Source organism: Leopardus geoffroyi, chromosome D2, assembly GCF_018350155.1.
Source record: "Leopardus geoffroyi isolate Oge1 chromosome D2, O.geoffroyi_Oge1_pat1.0, whole genome shotgun sequence".
Classification (NCBI taxonomy): Eukaryota; Metazoa; Chordata; class Mammalia; order Carnivora; family Felidae; genus Leopardus; species Leopardus geoffroyi.
Window position 1 is genome coordinate 34,309,703 of NC_059334.1, and position 19,463 is coordinate 34,329,165.

At 41.3% G+C, this 19,463-nt stretch overlaps 3 protein-coding genes across 10 annotated transcripts in view; 1 reads left to right on the forward strand and 2 right to left on the reverse strand.

Moving 5' to 3' along the window:
• Positions 1-8,797, forward strand: part of FAM149B1 (family with sequence similarity 149 member B1) — an 87,473-nt gene extending 78,676 nt beyond the window's left edge. For 3 of the 6 annotated variants that reach the window (XM_045439560.1, XM_045439557.1, XM_045439558.1), the window contains exons 10-13: positions 2,375-2,599; positions 3,900-4,023; positions 4,270-4,395; positions 6,920-7,114. In XM_045439560.1, the coding sequence (XP_045295516.1) occupies positions 2,375-2,599; positions 3,900-4,023; positions 4,270-4,395; positions 6,920-7,114 (670 nt within the window). Of the gene's footprint in view, positions 1-2,374; positions 2,600-3,352; positions 3,783-3,899; positions 4,024-4,269; positions 4,396-6,919; positions 7,115-8,100 lie in introns of those variants that run through there. The other 3 variants (XM_045439559.1, XM_045439561.1, XM_045439562.1) reach the window with 2 other exon arrangements.
• DNAJC9 (DnaJ heat shock protein family (Hsp40) member C9) lies at positions 413-15,320 on the reverse strand. Of its 3 annotated transcripts, none has more exons than XM_045439570.1 (5): positions 14,773-15,319; positions 14,459-14,599; positions 13,677-13,931; positions 11,064-11,150; positions 413-461 (listed from the first exon to the last, which is right to left on the reverse strand). In XM_045439570.1, exons 1-5 carry the CDS (start codon positions 14,950-14,952, stop codon positions 447-449), a joined length of 678 nt encoding a protein of 225 aa, XP_045295526.1. In that variant the 5' UTR covers positions 14,953-15,319; the 3' UTR covers positions 413-446. The 3 variants fall into 3 exon arrangements, with proteins under 3 accessions (XP_045295526.1, XP_045295525.1, XP_045295524.1); XM_045439569.1 differs by lacking the exon at positions 413-461 and adding an exon at positions 5,225-10,692 and having other exon boundaries at positions 13,677-13,838; positions 14,773-15,320; XM_045439568.1 differs by lacking the exon at positions 413-461 and adding an exon at positions 5,225-10,692 and having other exon boundaries at positions 14,773-15,316.
• Positions 15,321-17,635: 2,315 nt separating this feature from the next.
• On the reverse strand, positions 17,636-19,037 carry MRPS16 (mitochondrial ribosomal protein S16). Its single transcript, XM_045439571.1, has 3 exons — positions 18,823-19,037; positions 18,085-18,345; positions 17,636-17,885 (listed from the first exon to the last, which is right to left on the reverse strand). The coding sequence occupies exons 1-3, from the start codon at positions 18,833-18,835 to the stop codon at positions 17,752-17,754; spliced, it is 408 nt and encodes a 135-aa protein (XP_045295527.1). The 5' UTR covers positions 18,836-19,037; the 3' UTR covers positions 17,636-17,751.
• Between the last annotated feature and the right edge of the window lie 426 nt (positions 19,038-19,463).

The following is a 19,463-nucleotide window of genomic DNA, read 5'->3' on the forward strand; positions in this document are numbered from 1 at the left end:
TCTTTATCTTGGGATTGTGAGTTCAACCCCATGCTGGGGTGGAGAGATTACTTAAAAAAAAGGGGGGGGGGTGCGTCTGGGTGGTTCAGCCGGTTAAGTGTCCAACTTTGGCTCAGGTCATGATCTCACGTCTTGTGGATTCGAGCCCCACATTGGGCTCTGTGCTGACGGCTCAGAGCCTGGAGCCTGCTTCAGATTCTGTGTCTCCCTCTCTCTCTGCCCCTCTCCTACTTGCACTCTATCGCTCTCAAAAATAATAAAAAACATTAAAAAACTAAAAAAAAGGGGCGCCTGGGTGGCTCAGTCGGTTAAGCATCTGACTTCAGCTCAGGTCACAATCTCGCGGTCTGTGAGTTCGAGCCCCGCGCCAGGCTCTGGGCTGATGGCTCAGAGCCTGGAGCCTGCTTCGGGTTCTGTGTCTCCCTCTCTCTATGCCCCTCCCCCGTTCATGCTCTGTCTCTCTCTGTCTCAAAAATAAATAAACGTTAAAAAAAAAAAAGCTAAAAAAAAATAAGATAATTATATGTGTGTCTATATATATGTGTGTGTGCATGTATGTGTATGTGTGTGTGTGTGTGTGTTCAAGCATGAGCTGCTAAAAGTCTGTACTCAAGTTGTAGCAAAAGATAAGAAAGAAATGGAATATTTTAGGAGCTACTGTAAAAGAAATCAGATTCTATAAAAATAGAAGAACCAAAGTCAACTCTGAGAAGGGAAACTTGTTTCAAGGGAAACTTGTTGTGGGATAAAGATGAATTTGGTTTGAGGTGTGTTGAGTTTATAATGCCAGGCCATCTCACTGGCAACATCGAAAAGGTCACCTTTGGAAGGTGATCTAGAAGTCACTTGGCTAGAGGTGATACTGAATCCAAAATTATAAATGAGTAGTTCAGAAGACAAAATAAAGATAAGCACAGAGCACTTAAGGCCTAAAGCTTCTGTAATGGAAAGGAGTTTGGGTGTGGAAAGGCTAATAAGTGAATGGTTACAGAGGCAGGAAGACCAGCAAGATCTCTTGTGAGTAATGCTCAAGGTTTAGTCCATTCCTTGATGAGTATTTCCCCTTCACAGTCCTCCAAACACTGAGGTATAGTTTGCACAACAAGACATCAAAGGGCCTGAAAGTTTGAGAAACTTGTTGAAAGCCAAAAGAGCATGTGGCAGAGCTTAATTCTTTCACTTTCCCTCCATTTCCTTGTCCAAATGCTCTCCAAGGTGTCTTATAGCACAAAAGTCTCTTGTATGTTTTAAAAAAACAAAATAAAAACCCCCAAATCTGTAGGGCAAAGTTTAAGCTACTGAACTGTTTCGGCATGATATTTTACTTATCAGAGTACTTACAGAAAAGTGTTATTTCAGTTGCTTATGCAAATAGAGATCTTCTGTAGTCCTAGTGCCCTCGGCAGCAGGCGGCTCTGGACCTTTTGCCTGCTTCCAGCTTTCCAAGGAACCCAAACCCCTACCCCCGCAGGCTCCAACGAGCGTGGCATTTTTTTTTTTTAATTTTTAAATTTATTTTGAGAGAGCAGAAGCAGGAGAGGAAGAGAGAGGGAGACACAGAATCCAAAGCAAGCTCCAGGCTCTGAGCTGTCAGCACAGAGCCCGATGCGGGGCTCGAACCACGAACTGAGAGATTATGACCTGAGCCAAAGTAGGACATTTAACGGCCTGAGCCACCTAGGCGCCCCACGAGCTCAGCATTTTAATATTTGAGTGGGAGCCACACCGGTGCCACGTTGCTTCCAAGCAGCAATATTTGCCTTTCAACTAAGTCTTTCCTTTGGCACAAAGAATGCCTCAAATATGGTGGGGATCTCATTCCCTGAGGTAAACTTTCGGGAAGCACTCTAGTGTAGGTACTCCTCAGGTTGGCCTTCACTGTAACTGAAGAAGTCATGGTCTTGGCAGGTGAATAATGGATTTGCTTTCCCAAATCTCCATTCTATTAAATTACTTGTATGACTAAAATGATGTCCTTTTAAGAACACATTCTGAGAGTGCCTGGGTGGCTCAGTCGGTTAAGCATCCGACTCTTGGTTTTGGCTCAGGTCATGATCTCACGGTTCGTGAGTTCGAGCCCCACATCAGGCTCCGCACTGACAATGTGGAGCCAGCTTGGGATTCTCCCTCTCCTCCCCTCTGTCTACTCCTCCCCTGCTTGCTCTCTCTCAAAATAAATAAACTTAAAAAAAAAAAAAAAAAAAAAAAAAAACAGAACACATTCTCATGCCTGAACTAGATTATGTAGTTTGTATAAACTAGATTACTTTGCCTTTTTCTCCCTTGAATGTATTTTACACTCTAAGCTTTTGAGTCCTGTTTCTCTACACATAGCAATTCTGATTTCATTGTGGGTTTCTGATTTGGCCACTAGAGATCTTGATGACAAGCTACTTATGAGACCTGGATCCAGTACCATCCTTTCAACCCGAAATTGGCCAAATCGAGCCCTGGAGCTTAGTACATCAGCTCTGTCATACACAGTGCAGTCCGCCAGGAGACGCAATCCCCCACCACGTATGCTTCATCCCATCAGCACAAGCCATTCATGCGCTGGAACGCCAAGGCCTGTGGAAGAAATCCTCAGAGGATCCCGAGTGTAGGTTTCAAAGCAGAATTTTTGGAAACTGTGATAAAACTAATGAAGAATTTTATGAACAGAATGAATTTAAATGTAGCATTTAAATATATGCTTAGAAATTAATCATTACATATTCTCATGACTGTTTAAATTCAATATAGAAAAGGTGTGGTTACATTTGAATATAATACGGCTATTGGATCTTTCTGTTAGTCTAGCTTAAGATTTATATTTCTACAAATGAAATGGCTAGAATACTTCAGTGACACTTATCTAAGGAATAAAACATATGTATCGTATTAAACATCTTCCTTAGTGGGTATATGTTCAGTGAAATTCATCCCAAAATAATAGATCCTCTTAATATTTTTCTGTACCATTGGGATCTGCTTATTCTACTGACAATGATAACATTTTAACCTCAGATAAGTACTTGCCTACATACCAGGAAAAATAAACCTTAGCACTTCTTAGGAAATAACACTAAACATATTCTCTTCCCTTTTCCTACCCTTACTTCACTTTGAGCCTCATAATGCAAAAAATATTTAGAAGCCAATTTTTTAAATAAAATTCTCTCATTAGTTGTTGATTCATAAAACATATTAGGATGTTTGATTCTAAGACTATGATCAAGGGTATGAGGTAATATGGCTATAACTGTGTTTTGAATTCAGCTTCTAAATTAAGCATATGTCACTATGCTTCTCTCCCAACATGTCATTCGTGGACTTTGATTTTTCAATTTCTTGTTTTAATTTGTCCCCATAGATTCAGTAAGAGATGTCTATACCGACCACAAATCTTTCATGACACCAGGGTTCTTCTCACCTGGTGAGAACTATTTTATCATGTTGATGTTGATACTGATACAGCTATAGATTAAATTTATTGAGGATGAGTGTGGATAAGGGAGGACTACTGTTATTAGTGAAAAGGACAATCAAAAGGCCCAGAACTGTGGAGAATTCCATCAGATATGAAATTACAAATCCTAACAGGTTAACACCATGCAGTGTTAACACCAGACAGGGAAAATTTCACAAAGAGCTCAACTTATGCTGTGTGCCCAGGATAAAGTTTCAACAAAAATCAGAAAATACTATGAAAAATACTATGAAAATACTATGAAAAAAAACCAAACTCTGATTTTCCAAAATCCTTTCACTGAGATTTCTTTACGTAAAAACATAAACAGCTTAAAGCATCTGTGCATGACATTAACTCATCTCCTTCATTTCTTTGGTTCTAATTAGTTCTCTTGTATTGTTGTAACTTTATGCTTTCCTATCTTGGTGTTTGCTGGTGGGATCTGCAGTCCAGGAGTGGCGGACTCACTCTCCTCTCCCTCACCAATGCCCCTGAGTCGAAACAATCTCCTGCCACCTATTGGCACAGCTGAAGTGGAACACTTAAGCACTGTGGGGTCACAAAGGCAAACGGTAGGTCTTTCTCCTATTGCCTTTTCCATGTGCTTATGAGACTTCACGGCCAGCAATTGTGCAAGATCCACGTTCTGGTCTTGATTTATACTGCATTTTGTCAAAAGTACAAACTGAATCCTAATTTATGACAATGGAATTGGAGCTGCTTGGCCTGCAGTTATCATACCTACCTGGGGTGATGTAGGCCATGTACAGCTCTCACTACAAATTAACTGTTTCTTGTAATTTTTGTCTCCTCTGCAGAAAACCCATGGTGACTCCAATCGAGCTCGAAGTGCAGTAGTGGATGAGCCTAACCATCAGCAGCCCCAGGAGAGGCTCCTTTTACCTGACTTTTTCTCCAGGCCCAACACTACTCAGTCATTTTTGGTAAAGCAACATACTTCTATGGTCTTGACAGTTGGGGAAAGAAAATTAAAAAAACTAGTCTGGCAGACTTAAGATTTCATGTAGTAGCTTAATCAACTCCAAGAATAAAAGCTGAGGTTCTTAATAATAAAAATAGCATTAGTAGTACATTTTTTTGAAATTCTAACTGGTCTCTGCCACTTATTCAACTCATAAAAAGAATAAGTTAAAATGCCTTATACATGAGCCACAAATTCTAAACAATTTAAATTGTTAAATATTAAATATTTCTGAGAATAAACAAACAACAAAAATGTTAAACTCCAGTGCATAACAGATCAGCATAACTCATTCTCTAACACTGCCCTTACAGAGTTACACCAAAACTGGTATCAGATTATGATGTGGACTGATGGATAGGTAACTCACCTAAAAAAAATAGAAGTCAACTCTTTGATGTTTGAGATGCTTACATTACCATTTAATGTGCATTTACTAGCCTTTTAAGCAAATAATAGAAAAACTGAGTTGGGAGTGGAGGCCATGCACTGACCTTACCCAACTGTAGGCCAGGAGCTCAGCCCCACCTGATCTTTGTGGCAAGAGGGCTTGAAGAGCCTCGGGAAGTGAATGGGGCCACACTCAGTGCCCAGGAGCCAGGGGCCTCACATCTTATACCAGTTTTCAGGACGGTGCTATTTGAAGCCCACTTATTCCAACTCATAAGCTTTGAACTATATCAGCCTAAAGCAATATACAATCCTCCACTGAAAGAGTGGTGAGAACAATAAATTACTGGGATGTTGTATTAGTTTCCTAGGGCTACCATAACAAATTACCATAGACTGGGTGGCTTAAAACAACAGAAATTTATTCTATCAGTTCCAGAGCCTAGAAGTCCAAAATCAAGGTGTCAGCAGAACAATGCTCCCACTACAGGATCTATGAATGAGGATCTTCTCACCTCTTCTTGGCTTCTGGTGGACTGCAGCAGTCCCTGGCTGTCCTTGCCTTGCAGCTGCATCACTCCAGTTTCTGCCTATGCCTTCACACAGCCTTCCTCCCTGTGTCTGTGTCCAGATTTCTGTCTTACGAAGATACCAATCATTGAATTTATGGCTGACCCTAGTCCAATATGACCTTGCCTTATCTTGATGACATCTGCAGAAATTCTATCTCCAAATAGTCATATCCACAGGTTCCAGGTGGACATAAATTTTGGCAGCAGCTGCAAGAGGGGACACTTCAACTCAACAGACCTTAGGAGACTTTATTTAGGGGGAGATTCACCAAAACATGACCTAAAGGGAAATGTGAGCATTTCTGATTCTTACTCAATGTGAACTCTAGAAAAGTTTGAGAACCTCTATTAAATCTGTCCTCTCATAATTTGATTCAGGGCACTTGTTAAAGCAGTGTTCCATGATTATATTCTACAGCTAGATTCTCTATAAAACATTTATATATAATTTTCAGTTTCTTCTTTTTCTGATGTTTATAACAATAAAAGTAAGAATTTCTTACCTTAGTTGTGTCTTTCCCAGTTTGCTGTCATGCAAAGGGAGATGAGCTAGTTGCTCGATGTAACTGAGAGCATTATAACTGAGTCCCTGGCTTGGCACTTTCAGACTAGCACTCTGCTCCTATAGGTGAACAAACTATTTTTATGGACCATTTAGCTCACCACAAAAGTTAGTCTGCTTTTGTAAATAAAGTTATTACAGGAGAGCTACCATACTCATTCACTTATGTACTATCTATGACTGCTTTCCCACTCTAACAGCAGAGTTGAGCAGTTTCTAGCAGTACGTACCACAAAGCCTAAAATATCTACTTTCTGGCCCACCAGAAAGGAAGTTTGGTGACCCCAGTAAAAAAAAAAAATGGGGCTTCACCAAAAAAAGGTTCCTGAAATGTCTTAATTCCAGTGCTCTGACAGGGAACTGAGAGGGATGTTTTTTATTCCAGAAGCACCAGCAGGATGGCATTGATAGGTTTTTTTTTTTTTTTTATATTTACATTTCAGTGTTTTAATCATATCTTAAAATTTTTTAATTATCAGAGGTGATTTTGAAATGTTTGAACTTCATACTGAGAGTCACATTTCAAGTATGGAGGTAAAGTCATGGGTGTTTTAATGTTGCTGAAAAGGCTCTGTTGTTTTAAACTTTAGTCAGCAGGCAGTCTAAATTAGATAAAATTCCCTTAACAGCCATTATAAATACTGAGAAATATTAAACCATATGGGTTACTTATAAGTGCTAAAATTATCTTAAAGGCATATTAATAAAATTTTAGAACTTAAGAAATTTTTAAAAGAAGAACTTAAAAATTCTTACAAGTTAACAAATGGCTTTGTAGGCCCCCGGCTTGGGATTCTTTACTTGAAATACAAGAGTGCACTCAACCAACTTGTCCCTCAGCTGGCAGACAATGCCATTTACATTGCTGTCTGATTTCAAGGTATTCCTTTGTAAACCTACTAACATACATCCTTTGGGGGAAGTCCCATTGTAAGAAGTGTCTCATCTTTTCTGTTTTGCAGCCAGATACACAATATCATTCGTGTGTTGCTGAGTATCCTCATCAGGCCCGACCTGGTAGGGGATCTGCAGTGACAGGTGGGACCATTGCTCTTATTTTACTATGTGGCTATGTTAAGACCCTGCCTTTGTCTGTTTTCTATGTTTATTTTCCCTTCCTCCAGATTTTATTATATTTTGTTTTCCTACATCTGTAAATCATCTGAAATTCCTTTGGAAATGGCATATAATAAAGATCGAGGAGACCTCTATTGCCCAGAGCCAAGTTCCAGATTTGTTTTCTCATATGTAAATTAACTTCTCACCACTCTGGCAAAATAGACAGTACTTTCTTTTCTTCAATCTAAAAAACTTAAGTGAAATAAGTCATTTTTATAACATCAAACACTGCATGGGTTTTATTATGTAGATCCATATTTCTGTAGAATAAACTTGCTATGGTCAGTTAACCTGCTAGGCCAAGGTAAGAAAAGAAATTTAAAAATGACAAGACATGCAGAGTCTTAGTCTATCCCATTAACTTTTATTTCTAAGTCATATTCTATAGACTGTATTTTCATAGGAAAGAAGAAATTTTAAGGATATCTTAACTTAAAAGTTATCTTCCTATAATGGTCTTCTCACCACCATCAGGGTCATTCTCATTATGTTGTAGGTGAAATATGGAAGTACTAATCAGTTGAAATGTTTCCTGTTAATAAGATTAAAAAATAATCTGCCTCAAATTATCTGTCATCCAAGTAAATTCTCTTGTTCAGTTCCTATTTGCATTTTTTGGCAGTCTCCGAATGCTTTCAGTGGATTCTTTTCTTGGATTAGTAGTCCTCAAAGAGACACAGTGCTGCCTCTGAGCTATAGTTACTCCATTTAGCCATGTTGATGGCCAGTTATAACATTTAGATAAGTGAAACAGACATATTAGTCTGTTTTACTTGGTGGGTTCTTCTCTAGAACTAGGTTTCATATCTTAATACAGACTTGTAGGTTTTACATGATAAAATAATGTAAATGTGGAATGTGGTTCTTACTGCCTTGGTAAATATATACTTTATTACTTAGTACCAGTCTCCAAATTTCAGTCCAACTGATAATTGGAGCAAAAAAGCCCTTAGATATAAATTTGAGATTACCAAATCTAAAATGTCTACTAACGTTACTTTATGATGTCATCTTTGTCTGACAGGTCCTCAGTTACACGGGTCTACAAAATCTCAAAACAGAGGTGGACCAGTCTCTAGAACCAAGCAGGGACCATAGGGCAAATAGAAGAACCTGCTTCAGGCTGCAGGGAACACGTGAGAGAATTTCATGAATCAGTGTCCAGTCATCTTGTGGTGCGAAGCTTGTATACAAAAGAACTTAAAACCATCTTCATGAAGTGTTAATCTGGTGTAGCTGACTGAGGAAAAAAAAAAGAATATCCGCCAAAGATTACATGGGTACTGTTTTTCCAGTTACCATCTTCTTTCAGCATTAAGTTAACCTACTCCACTGGACAGTAGAATTTGTATCCAAAAATGTAACAAATGAATAATTATCCCCAAATCACTGCTCATGTTGTCTGTTAATGATGATCAGTTCAATTATAGGATTCTATAAGAGTCTATGAAGACTATACAGACACAAAAAGCAGCAAATGATTGTTTGATAACATGAAGCTATATCACTGGCTTCAGAACACTTCCACTTGTATGAATTTCTGGAGAGTTGTACTCATTTTTAAGGCATTTTTAGGAGATAGTTCTGTCAAAACTCTTGAGCTACTCATCAAACAGATGTCATTCCTAAAGCTTTCTCTTTAGATGTCCAATTTTCTAGGCAAAGAGGTATGGAAGGGGTGAGTAATAAAGACATAAATGTTGAACACTGGTTTAAAGTAACTTATGTAATAAGTCATAATGTATATATATTTTCAGACAGGACAGCTCAACCTCACAATGCCTGCTTGATATCAGATTATGCTTCTTCTTAAAGGACTTTAGTGGTTATATATATATATTTTTTAACTATTAAATTCACCTTATCAGATTTCCTTCTTAAGTTCTAAGTCAACTTGAAAATTTATAGAATCTGCTGGTAAGCCAGCAATGCCTTGAAATTTCAGAAACTCTGGTAATTGGTCTAGTATAAACATATCCTAAGAGCAGAAGTAGAGAACTTCAACATTCTTCTGATTTCACCATGGACTTTTTTTTTGGAGGACATTCATAAATGCAGCATAATGCAGGTGTTAACTATGGCTTAAATTTATTTTATTTAAATTTCATTGAACTTTAATTTTGATGACCCTATAAGTTTTAAATCTTGTTAATCTTCAGAGTGGATAAATTCAAGTGACCATAAATAGGGGTATCTTTTTTATTATATCAAGGTGTACTAATGCTATCATATAAAGAAGACAGATGCTTTGAACAACCTGCCTTAAATTATATTTTCAACACAAACTAAAGAGTATTTTTTAACCTGTGTGTAATCACAAACTACATGAAAGTGTTTCATGTGCTTACCTCAGTTATCATACATAAAGCTCAGTAACAGAAGGGCTGTGTTATGCATATGGTATTGGATATGTAAGTCTACAAATCAGAGATATTAAGTTTAACAATTGCTAAAAAAATTTCCATATATTCCAATGACTATATACCGATCTGACTAAATTAAGTAAAAACCTGTACTTTTCTCACAAATCAATACCATGAGTGCATGGTAACAAACCACGGGATCAAGATGGTCTGCCTTTCAAATGTAGAGAGTCAGAAGACACCTCTGAAGAAGTCACTTAGCCCAATTCCCTCACCCTTTTATAGATGAGGAAACAAACGACCTAAGAACACTCAACAGTTACAGGTAGGACAACTTCTGTTTATGATACTTAAACCAGACTACCTACTATAAATAAGCTGACTAGGATTATTTTTCTTCTCTCTTCTCTAAGCACCTTCCATAGTTTCTCTAGATCATAGATTTTTAAATGATCACATAGATCATTTAAAAGGCCCCACAACTTAATAGTCCTTTTTAACCTGTTTATTTCATCAGGTATTAAGTCTTACAAAGATGCCTGAGGTAATCTGAACATGTTTCTCCTACACTTCAAGCAGAGTACAAAAGCTGGCTGAGTAAAACAAAAAGGAAAGGGGATCTATTCAAGAATATTAAGCCTGAAAGTAAACTCGCAAATATGTGAAAGACAGATGTCCAGCAAGTGTTTTGAAGGCTTTCTAGCCAGGTAGAGTTACTGTTCTAATAAACACACACATCACTTTGAATACTCTGCAGCTGTGTGCACACTCTTGTGTGCCAAAATGACAACTGCTAAAGGCTATATGGGACAGACCCACATTCCAGATAAGAGTTTCTTGCACAGAAGACCCATAGAAGCAAGTGCTGCCAGGAATACACCACTCACCCCCATTCCCTCAAAAATCACCACTAAATTCCTTCATACAGGACCTCAAAGAATGTCAGGGGATTTCTAGGGTTCCTAAAATCAGGTTGAGAGATTCTGCGTGGTTTACAGAATTGATCTGAATAATCTAGGCTGGAAGGACAATTTTTCTCAAGGGCGGGGTTGACTTTTGTCTTCAAATCTTGACTGTACCTTGCCTGTAAGGGCACCAATTAACACTTAAAGACTTTTGAAGAGAAAATTCCATTATTTCTTTTCTTTCTTGAGAGGCGTTTTTTTCCCTCCTCGTTTAGAAGGTTTGCAGTACTTTGCTTCCATGTGAGCCAGAAAATTGTCCATTTCCTTTTGCCGATCCTTTTGTCTGCTCTGTTTAAGAAGTTAAAACACAAGCTTTCAAAACACAAGGCTATCCAGAGACAAAAGTACTCAGTGGTTGCCAAGGGCTGGTGGAAGGGAGAATGGGTGAATGACTGCTAATGAGCAAGGGATTTCTTTTTAAGGTGATGAGAATGTTCTGGAATTAGTGCTGACAGTTATACAACTTGATGAATATACTAAAAGCCACTGCATTGTGCACTTTAAAAAAATGAAAACATGGTATGCATGGTATGCAAATTATGTCTTACAAGAAAACAAAATACCCACAACATCATATATACACTATAATGAAAATATTAGCAGAAGGAATCAGAACACAAAAGTGGTGACAACCTTTAAAGACAACCTGTCAAGTTTACCTGAATGACTGCTTTCAAATTATCTACTCCTTCATCAAGGCCCAACTCCTTCCTGCTCATTTCTGCTTCTTTAGCCTCTTCCTGAGCCTAAAACAGAAACTCACATGAGACTCAATGGAAACTTAGCATATACTAAAAACATACCCTCTGGGGCGCCTGGGTGGCGCAGTCGGTTAAGCGTCCGACTTCAGCCAGGTCACGATCTCGCGGTCCGTGAGTTCGAGCCCCGCGTCAGGCTATGGGCTGATGGCTCAGAGCCTGGAGCCTGTTTCCGATTCTGTGTCTCCCTCTCTCTCTGCCCTTCCCCCGTTCATGCTTTGTCTCTCTCTGTCCCAAAAATAAATAAACGTTGAAAAAACATACCCTCTTTCCCAACACCAGATCTATTAATAACCTTTCATTTTGAGGATTATACAGGTTAAAAGAACACAATTACATAAATATGTCATTCATTAAAAGACAACACAGCTGACAGCATACAGTAGATCCCCTGATTCCAATAAGCATTTCTGAGTTTCCCTCATTTCTACTAGCTAGGGGTAGCAAGTAGTTTGGTATTCATAAGCCACATGGCGGTAAGAATGAAAACAAAACACTAGAAGTAGGAAAGGTCATTTAACCAAGGATTCCCTCAAAAATGTTGTCAAGATACAGGCATCTCAGATTCCTCTCCTCTGGAAACCCACTTTTTACATGTGACTTGTGGCAGCCTTGAGAGTAACCCTGGCTTAAAATTCCCAAGTAGTCAGAACAAATACTCACAAACTCAGTTTTAACCTTTCTTTACCTGATTTCAAAGCCACCTTCTTCTGCCAAATTTTCCTAGGGCACTGATTCCAAAATACAACAAGAATATCTTGAGAAAGGTTAATGAGTTTGTTCTTTATTTCAGGGCAACAACTAACACTATAATAGGTCCCAAACCCCGGTAAATTTTCTAAATAACAATGAACACCATTAATACTGGGAATGATGATACATTAGGATTTTGTTATTCCAATAAAAAGAGTTTCCATGCTCTACTTTCAGTCCTTGTATTCTATTTCTGTCTTTTAATACTGTGTACCCACTCCCCAGGTTTGGTGGAGTCTCTCTCAAAACTATACCATCCCCCATCCCCCAATTCTAGGGAAGTTTCTCAAGCTAATATCCTATTACTGGATACAGCTGTGCTCAGTTTCACCAGAGAAAATTATTACCAACTTAAACGGTCAACTTGAGCCTAAACAGATATAGCCTATGAGCCCAAATGATTAATACTATTACTTTTTAAAGTAGGCTCTGGCTCAGAGCCTGGAGCCTGTTTCCGATTCTGTGTCTCCCTCTCTCTCTGCCCCTCCTCCGTTCATGCTCTGTCTCTCTCTGTCCCAAAAATAAATAAACGTTGAAAAAAAAAAATTGTTTTTTTAAAAATCGAGGCGCCTGGGTGGCGCAGTCAGTTAAGCATCCGACTTCAGCCAGGTCACGATCTCGCGGTCCGTGAGTTCGAGCCCCGCGTCGGGCTCTGGGCTGATGGCTCAGAGCCTGGAGCCTGTTTCCGATTCTGTGTCTCCCTCTCTCTCTGCCCCTCCTCCGTTCATGCTCTGTCTCTCTCTGTCCAAAAATAAATAAACGTTGAAAAAAAAAATTTTTTTTTTAAAAATAAAGTAGGCTCCATGCCAAACATGAGGCTTAAACTCATGACCCTGAGATTAAGAGTAGCATGCTCTACTGACTGAGCAAGCCAGGCACCCCCAAAATGATAACCTTGATACACATTCCACCTTGCTCAACAAATATGTACACACACACACACACACACGCTCACCCCTGGTATGTATCTTGTATCAAAGTTGCAGACCTACTTCCACCTCCAAATCTTACACTGTCTACTTTCCACAGATCTCCCATTAGGAAATCCAGGTTGAGGCAATGGTTACTACCCCAGAAGACCAGACACACAGATGTTTGCTACCTTGAATCCACGCCCTCCCAGAATCTCAGCTGTTCCTAAATTACTTTCCCCTGCCATCAACCCTCCCTCTACCAATGCCACAGTATAGTAAGGTACAGAGGCCACAATCCTGGGTTCACCACAAGAGTGTTTCTCTCAAAGTGTGTTTGGGAATACAGTTGCATCAAAATAAACTGAGTCATTTGTATAGAAATATATATCCTAGGCCTAACTCAAGAACCAGTCTGGGCAAGGGCAAAAGAAAATCTGTATTAACAAGACACAGTGCCCCCCCCCCCCCCCCCCCCCCCGCCAAAAGTTTCTGTCATCCTCTCCCCATCCCTTAACCGAGTGAGAACCACCGTCTAACCTCTGTATCTGGACTCCATTAATTTATCTCTTCAGGAATAAAGAATATTTGTGTTAAGATGATATTAGTTTAAAAAAAAAAGATATTTGTTAAACCATACACATAGTAAAATCCTGTTGACCACAACATACTAGGGAAAAAAGTTTCTCTTGATGAGCTGGCATGCTCATTTCATTAGACAACCACTATTTAATAAGTTAACCCTGATTCGCATTTCATTAATCGTCTATATATTTGCTATTGTAAATACTCTCATATTCTCTTCGGAAGCAATCAGGATATAAATAATAAATTGCATTCAAAATCTTACCCTCCTTTTTCTTGCATTCATCTTTTGCTTCGATTCTTTGACAAAGGCATTATAGGATGGGATCTCTCCAGCATCAATGGCTTGCTGAATAATGTTCCTTATCCTGGGTTCCTCTGTGTACTGCACACACAGCACAGACTCCATGATCTGATCCATGTCACCCTTGAAATCCAAATAGGCCTGTTTAATATCTGCCAGCTCTTCTTCAGAACCTTTGTATGTCTTTTCAAAAGCTTGAATGTCTTCTAGAGATATCTGAACAGAGACATATGCTTTAGCTTTAACTGACAATTTTATTTTAAATAAATAAAAAGCATACTAGTAAAACTAGATTTAGGTGTTGAAATATTTCCCCCCAAGTACAACAGTTGCTTGAGTTGAAATTGTTGCAAGGAGCCACATTTTCTATGCCAAAGCTTTTCCAGAGTTCTCCCTGCTCCAACCTTCACAACTACTAAATTACAGACCAGGAAATTTAAATGAAGTCTCTCGGGAAAACTCGAGACTTACATGTGGATATGTACAATGAAGCACTATCTCGTAAAATATTAAACTACCTTTTTCACTACAATCGCTCCACATCAACAGTAAAGTAAAGGCTCATTTAAATAGATTTATTCTTTGTATCTCCTGAGAAATGCTTGCTTGTATGTGTGTATATATCTGTATTTTGAGATGAAACAAATTCCTCATTGCTACACAACACAACATGCAATAAAGGCATTCAATAAACGTTTGTCGAATGAATGAACAGTCACAGAGAAATCTCCAGAGTCCTCTACCTTTTTAAAAAGTAATCTCCAATACGTCTCCCAGTCCCGATCTTGGTTGAGCACATCAGAATCTTCGTCCACTGTTCCCTGCTCATTGTACAGTGCTCTCTGCTCTTTGTCGCTCAGAACAGAATAGACTTTCCCGAGGATCTGTGGGGAAAGAGCATCCAAAAGTCACCCTTTGCATTCCTCACCGAAACCGCGCTTGAGAACTAAACATTAGAAAAAGCCAGACTCGGCTGGGCGCACTCCGCTGGGGCGGGGCCAGTCGGCCAAAAGACCAAGAGAAACCCAGGCGACCAGTGGAGCGGGGACTCACATACCTGGAAACGGCGGGTGGCGTCTTCTTTGTCGTCCTCGCCGACCCGGTCCGGGTGCACCTGCAGAGACACCTTGTGGTAGCCGCGCCGGACCTCGCTGTCCGAGGCCTCGCGCCGCACGCCCAGCACTCGATAGAGGTCGGCAGTACCGAACACTTCCTCGCACAGCTCCAGCAGCCCCATGGCCAGTAAGGGCAGGGAGCGAGCTGCAAACTCCGCAAAAACTGCCGGTTCCGGCCCCACTGCCTAGCGCTCCGAACTGCCTCCTTTTCCCGCGCAAAAATACCCAGGGTGACTGCGTCACAAGAAGCGCCGGAGGGGCGTGGCCAGGACGCCGCACTTTACGGCGGCTGCAACACGGGGGCGTGGCCAGTCTAGAGGGAGCTGCTGTGGGAACCTCCTTCCGCGTGGTTAGCCTTTACGGCCCAGTGCCAGGATGCCCTCCTCCCCTTACTCAGGAAATCTGGCGCCTATCTTCTCCCCAGTATCCCAACGCATAAGCTTATTTAATATATGGCAGGTCCATACTACTCGAATCTATATATTGCTGTTTTGTTTGCCTTTTTAAAAAAAAATTTTTTTTTTCAACGTTTATCTATTTTTGGGACAGAGAGAGACAGAGCATGAACGGGGGAGGGGCAGAGAGAGAGGGAGACACAGAATCGGAAACAGGCTCCAGGCTCTGAGCCAACAGCCCAGAGCCTGACGCGGGGCTCGAACTCACGGACCGCGAGATCGTGACCTGGCTGAAGTCGGACGCTTAACCGACTGCGCCACCCAGGCGCCCCTTGTTTGCCTTTTTAATGTAAAAAACTGCATTAGCATTGACGTTTGGCAATTTGATATGGTTCAACGATCCAGACAGGAGTACACAGAACGCGCAGACCCAATAATTTTGCAACCTACAGGCTGGGACTGCTGGGTAAGGGCTTTCCCTCGATTCCTGCAAGAAAAAAAACCCTAAACCAAAAGGACAAAATACCGGTCTTTTAACTCTAACGTTTATTACAGAATCATTCCCATTTACCTTTCACTTTGGTGAAGGTAACGTGACCCAAACCCTCATCTTAGTAAAAATAAAGATGCTGAAGAAAAAGTTTTTTTTTTTTTTTTTTTTTTTAATGCTTTCTAAAGTACAAAGCTGGGTTTGAGCATGTTGAATTTGATGCAATCAACTAGAAGATGGTGAGAAACGGTGTCAGGAGATCCAAAGCAAGGCTAGAGCTTGAGATAACCTTGGAAATCAGGGACAGGATGAGCTCACACAGGAAGTGTGTGTATACAGATCTTAGCCAAAGGATAAACCAAAGCACAAAGTGAATACTTGAGTTGGCAGAAACTCAGTAGCTCAAAATAATACCTTAGCTTAACTCATTTCCCAGCAGTTCCCCTTGCTGGTCAATACTTTTCAGAATCATTCTCCTCTGATCTACAATTACACTTTACCCAAAGATCTTGAACTCTCCAAAGTGGATTATTATCTTTAACTTCCAGAGTTCCCATGGTTTTCATAGCATTTCTCATTCCCAGATTCCAGATCAAATCCAGGTAGTCAGTTCTTCTTGGCCTGCTCTGCCTTCAAAGTTCCCTCAAAGCAAGGGAGGCCAACCAGTGATACCCCTGGGACAGACTTGATGCCATAGCGAGATCGCTGGTAACTGTTCTCAGAATACAAAACCCAGAGAATAAAATAAATTGGTACGTTGATAGCCCTTTAGTATCTCCTCTATAAATCTCCCCACCCTGGTCTCATGCCAGAATTTGAAATCTGTACTATCCAGGGTGTGCACTAAAATTCTCCAATCCGTGCCCGTGGTTGTCCTGCAAAATGGTGGACCAGATAATGTGACACCTTGGGTTTTGGGCACAGCCCATCATTTATATTGCCAAATTCATCATACCTAAACCTCATCCTATCACTGGCTTTTTCAGTGGACTTTTGAAAAGCTCCTCATCTTTGCTCATCTCACACCCACCCTGCCCCAGACACTCTAATATGCTGTAAAGGGCTCTCCAGGTATGCATAGTGGGCTCTGAATCCTAGCTCTGCCCAAATGAAAATAGGTGGCCTTGGTCAAGTTTCCACCTCTCAACCTCAGCCTCCCATCAATAAAACAGAGACAATCCTACTCACTTTCATGATACCTAATAATCCTCACAAATAACCCTGCTTGTAAAGAGCTGAGAATGTACATAGGTACTTTTCAATATTACCTTTCTTCCATTTTCTTATTCTTAAAATAGGCTCTTATAGCCTAAAAGCTCATTAAAAACTCTACCTTTGTAGGGCAGCTGGGTGGCTCAGTCAGTTAAGCGTCCGACTTCGGCTCAGGTCATGATCTCATAGTTCTTGAGTTCGAGCCCCGCGTCGGGCTGTGTGCTGAGAGCTCGGAGCCTGGAGCCTGCTTCGGATTCTGTGTCTTCCTCTCTCTCTGCCCCTCCCCAACTCATGCTCTATCTCTCTCAACAATAAATAAACACTAAAAAATTTTAAAAAATCTGCCTTTGTAAATTTGATACTATGTGTCAAACAAGACAATATAAATTTATAATTACAAAAAAATAATAATAAGCAAAATAACTGTGTCTTTGAGCTAGTGGGATGACCATAAGTGATTAAGGAAGGAATTACTCTGATGGACCATGGACAGGCTGGCTGGGGGCTGTGAAACAGGGGTCTTGGAAAGCAACATATTGTAAAGTTGCCCAAGAGATCCAGGGCCCAACCCAAAGTCCAACACACCCCATAGTCACGGTCTTTCTCCCAGATGAAGGTGGAAAAATCGAATTAGTACCTAGACCCAGCTTTATGTCAGAAAGAACAAATCTCTCCCTGAGCCCTGCTCAGGCCAGGCCAGAACATGGGTGACTTAGAAAACTCCATTTATTGACCTCCAAAGCTAATAAAACTAAGTGCTCTGCACAGGTGTTTTAAGAGAACTTTAACCTTATTCCCAATGCTCTGCTCAAGCTCAGCTGAAGTCAGCTCGTTTTCGTTTCTGTAGCTTCTGTGTCTGTTTTCTGAGATGCTAAGAGGACTTCACGTGCCCGTTTCCTTCGCAGCCTCTCAGCATTTGTGATCATCATGGGATGCAGAGGGAAGAAGCCAGAGAGACCTACAAGCAACAGGATTTTCACTCGTTATAACGTGGAAAAAGGAGTCTCCACATTCAAAATGACAATTAGAACACAACTTCAGCTCTCACTCCAGTCCTGATCAGCCTGAGGTAATGAAAGTCATTCTTAACTACTATCATCCTGAAACTGACTTCAATTTAAAATCCCCTCAATGAAGTAAGGATAGAGCTACGTTACCCAGAAGCTTCTCCACAGGCTTAGAGAGGTGAGCCCCACAGCCGATCCAATGCCGGATCCGGTCCAGGTTGAGAGCAACGATTTTCTCTCCATGACTGTTGGGCAATGGATCATAGGAGCCCAGCTGCTCCACGAAACGGCCATCCCTAGGGCACTTGTTGTGAGCAGCCACAATGCGGTAGAAAGGCCGGTTGGTACAGCCACTCAAGGCAAGGCGGATGGTTAAGTGGCCTCCATGGTAGGCCTTGCAAAGGACAGTAGCTATAGAAAAAAAAATGGTTAAGACACAAGAACTGAGTACACAAAATGGACAAAATGAGTTAGATAAACAAGCCCTTTCCTCAACTGTGGTATCTTTACATCCAACCAATTATTGTCAATCTGGCTTAAATATTAAATTCTTTGTGAAACTCCTCTCATGCTCTTCAACGAGAAGTGACTACCTCCTCATCCTTCAATCCACTCAACACCAGCCTGCCATTTAATAGCTCTGCAACCACGACGGAGCCTCAGCTACCTCATCTATAAACAAAATGCCATTTGTCTCATAGGTTTTCAGCAAAGATTAAGGAAGAAAAAACTGAGGAGAGAGCTAAACGTAAGGCTGTGTGGCTGTTTCAGGTTGGGGTGGCCTCCATCTCGCCCTGGAGAGAGCTGTTTCATTCATCTGGTCCCATATGCCACCCCCTCCCCCCCCCCCCCCATACGCCGACGAGCTCCGCCCGGAAGCTCACTCACTGAGCTGGACCATGGTGCAGCCGGCGTGCGCCGCGACTTAGGGCGCCAGGTGCCGCGCCTCGCAGCGCCCCGCTGTCCGCACTGATCAGCGCTACGGCTTAGGGAAGGGCGAAGGACGAACACCGAAGTCCACACTGCAGAACCTGGGGCGTGACCTGTCCGTGACCCAAGCCCTAGCGCCCTGGTGGCGGAAGCAGAGTCCACTCGCCCCGCCTCTTCCGCTTTTCGCTCCTACCCTTCCCATAAGGCAACGTCGCGAACCCTAATGTACCTTAAACTGCTGCAAAAAAGGCGCGCTGCAATTGCGTGTAGCGGGGGTGGTAGTGCGAGCCGAGCTGAGTGGGCGCTCTCGGTCTTCATTGGACAGTGGGTTCCTGCTAGAGTGAGGAATACTGGGAGAATCCAGGGGAGCGGCCAGGAGAATTGCTAAAGTGCTCTTAAATACATCCTTCCAGGGAACGTGTTTTGGGCACCTGTTTAGAGCCAAAGCCACTGCTGAAAAGGCCTAGCTGAAAGGGCGCTGTCCCTGCCCCTAGGAAGCTCATAGTCACGTGGGGGAGACGCTGAGCCCACACCAGAGTTGCTAAAGGTGGTCAGTATACAGTCCTGGGGCAGCGGAGGAGAAGGCGAACCCGATACTT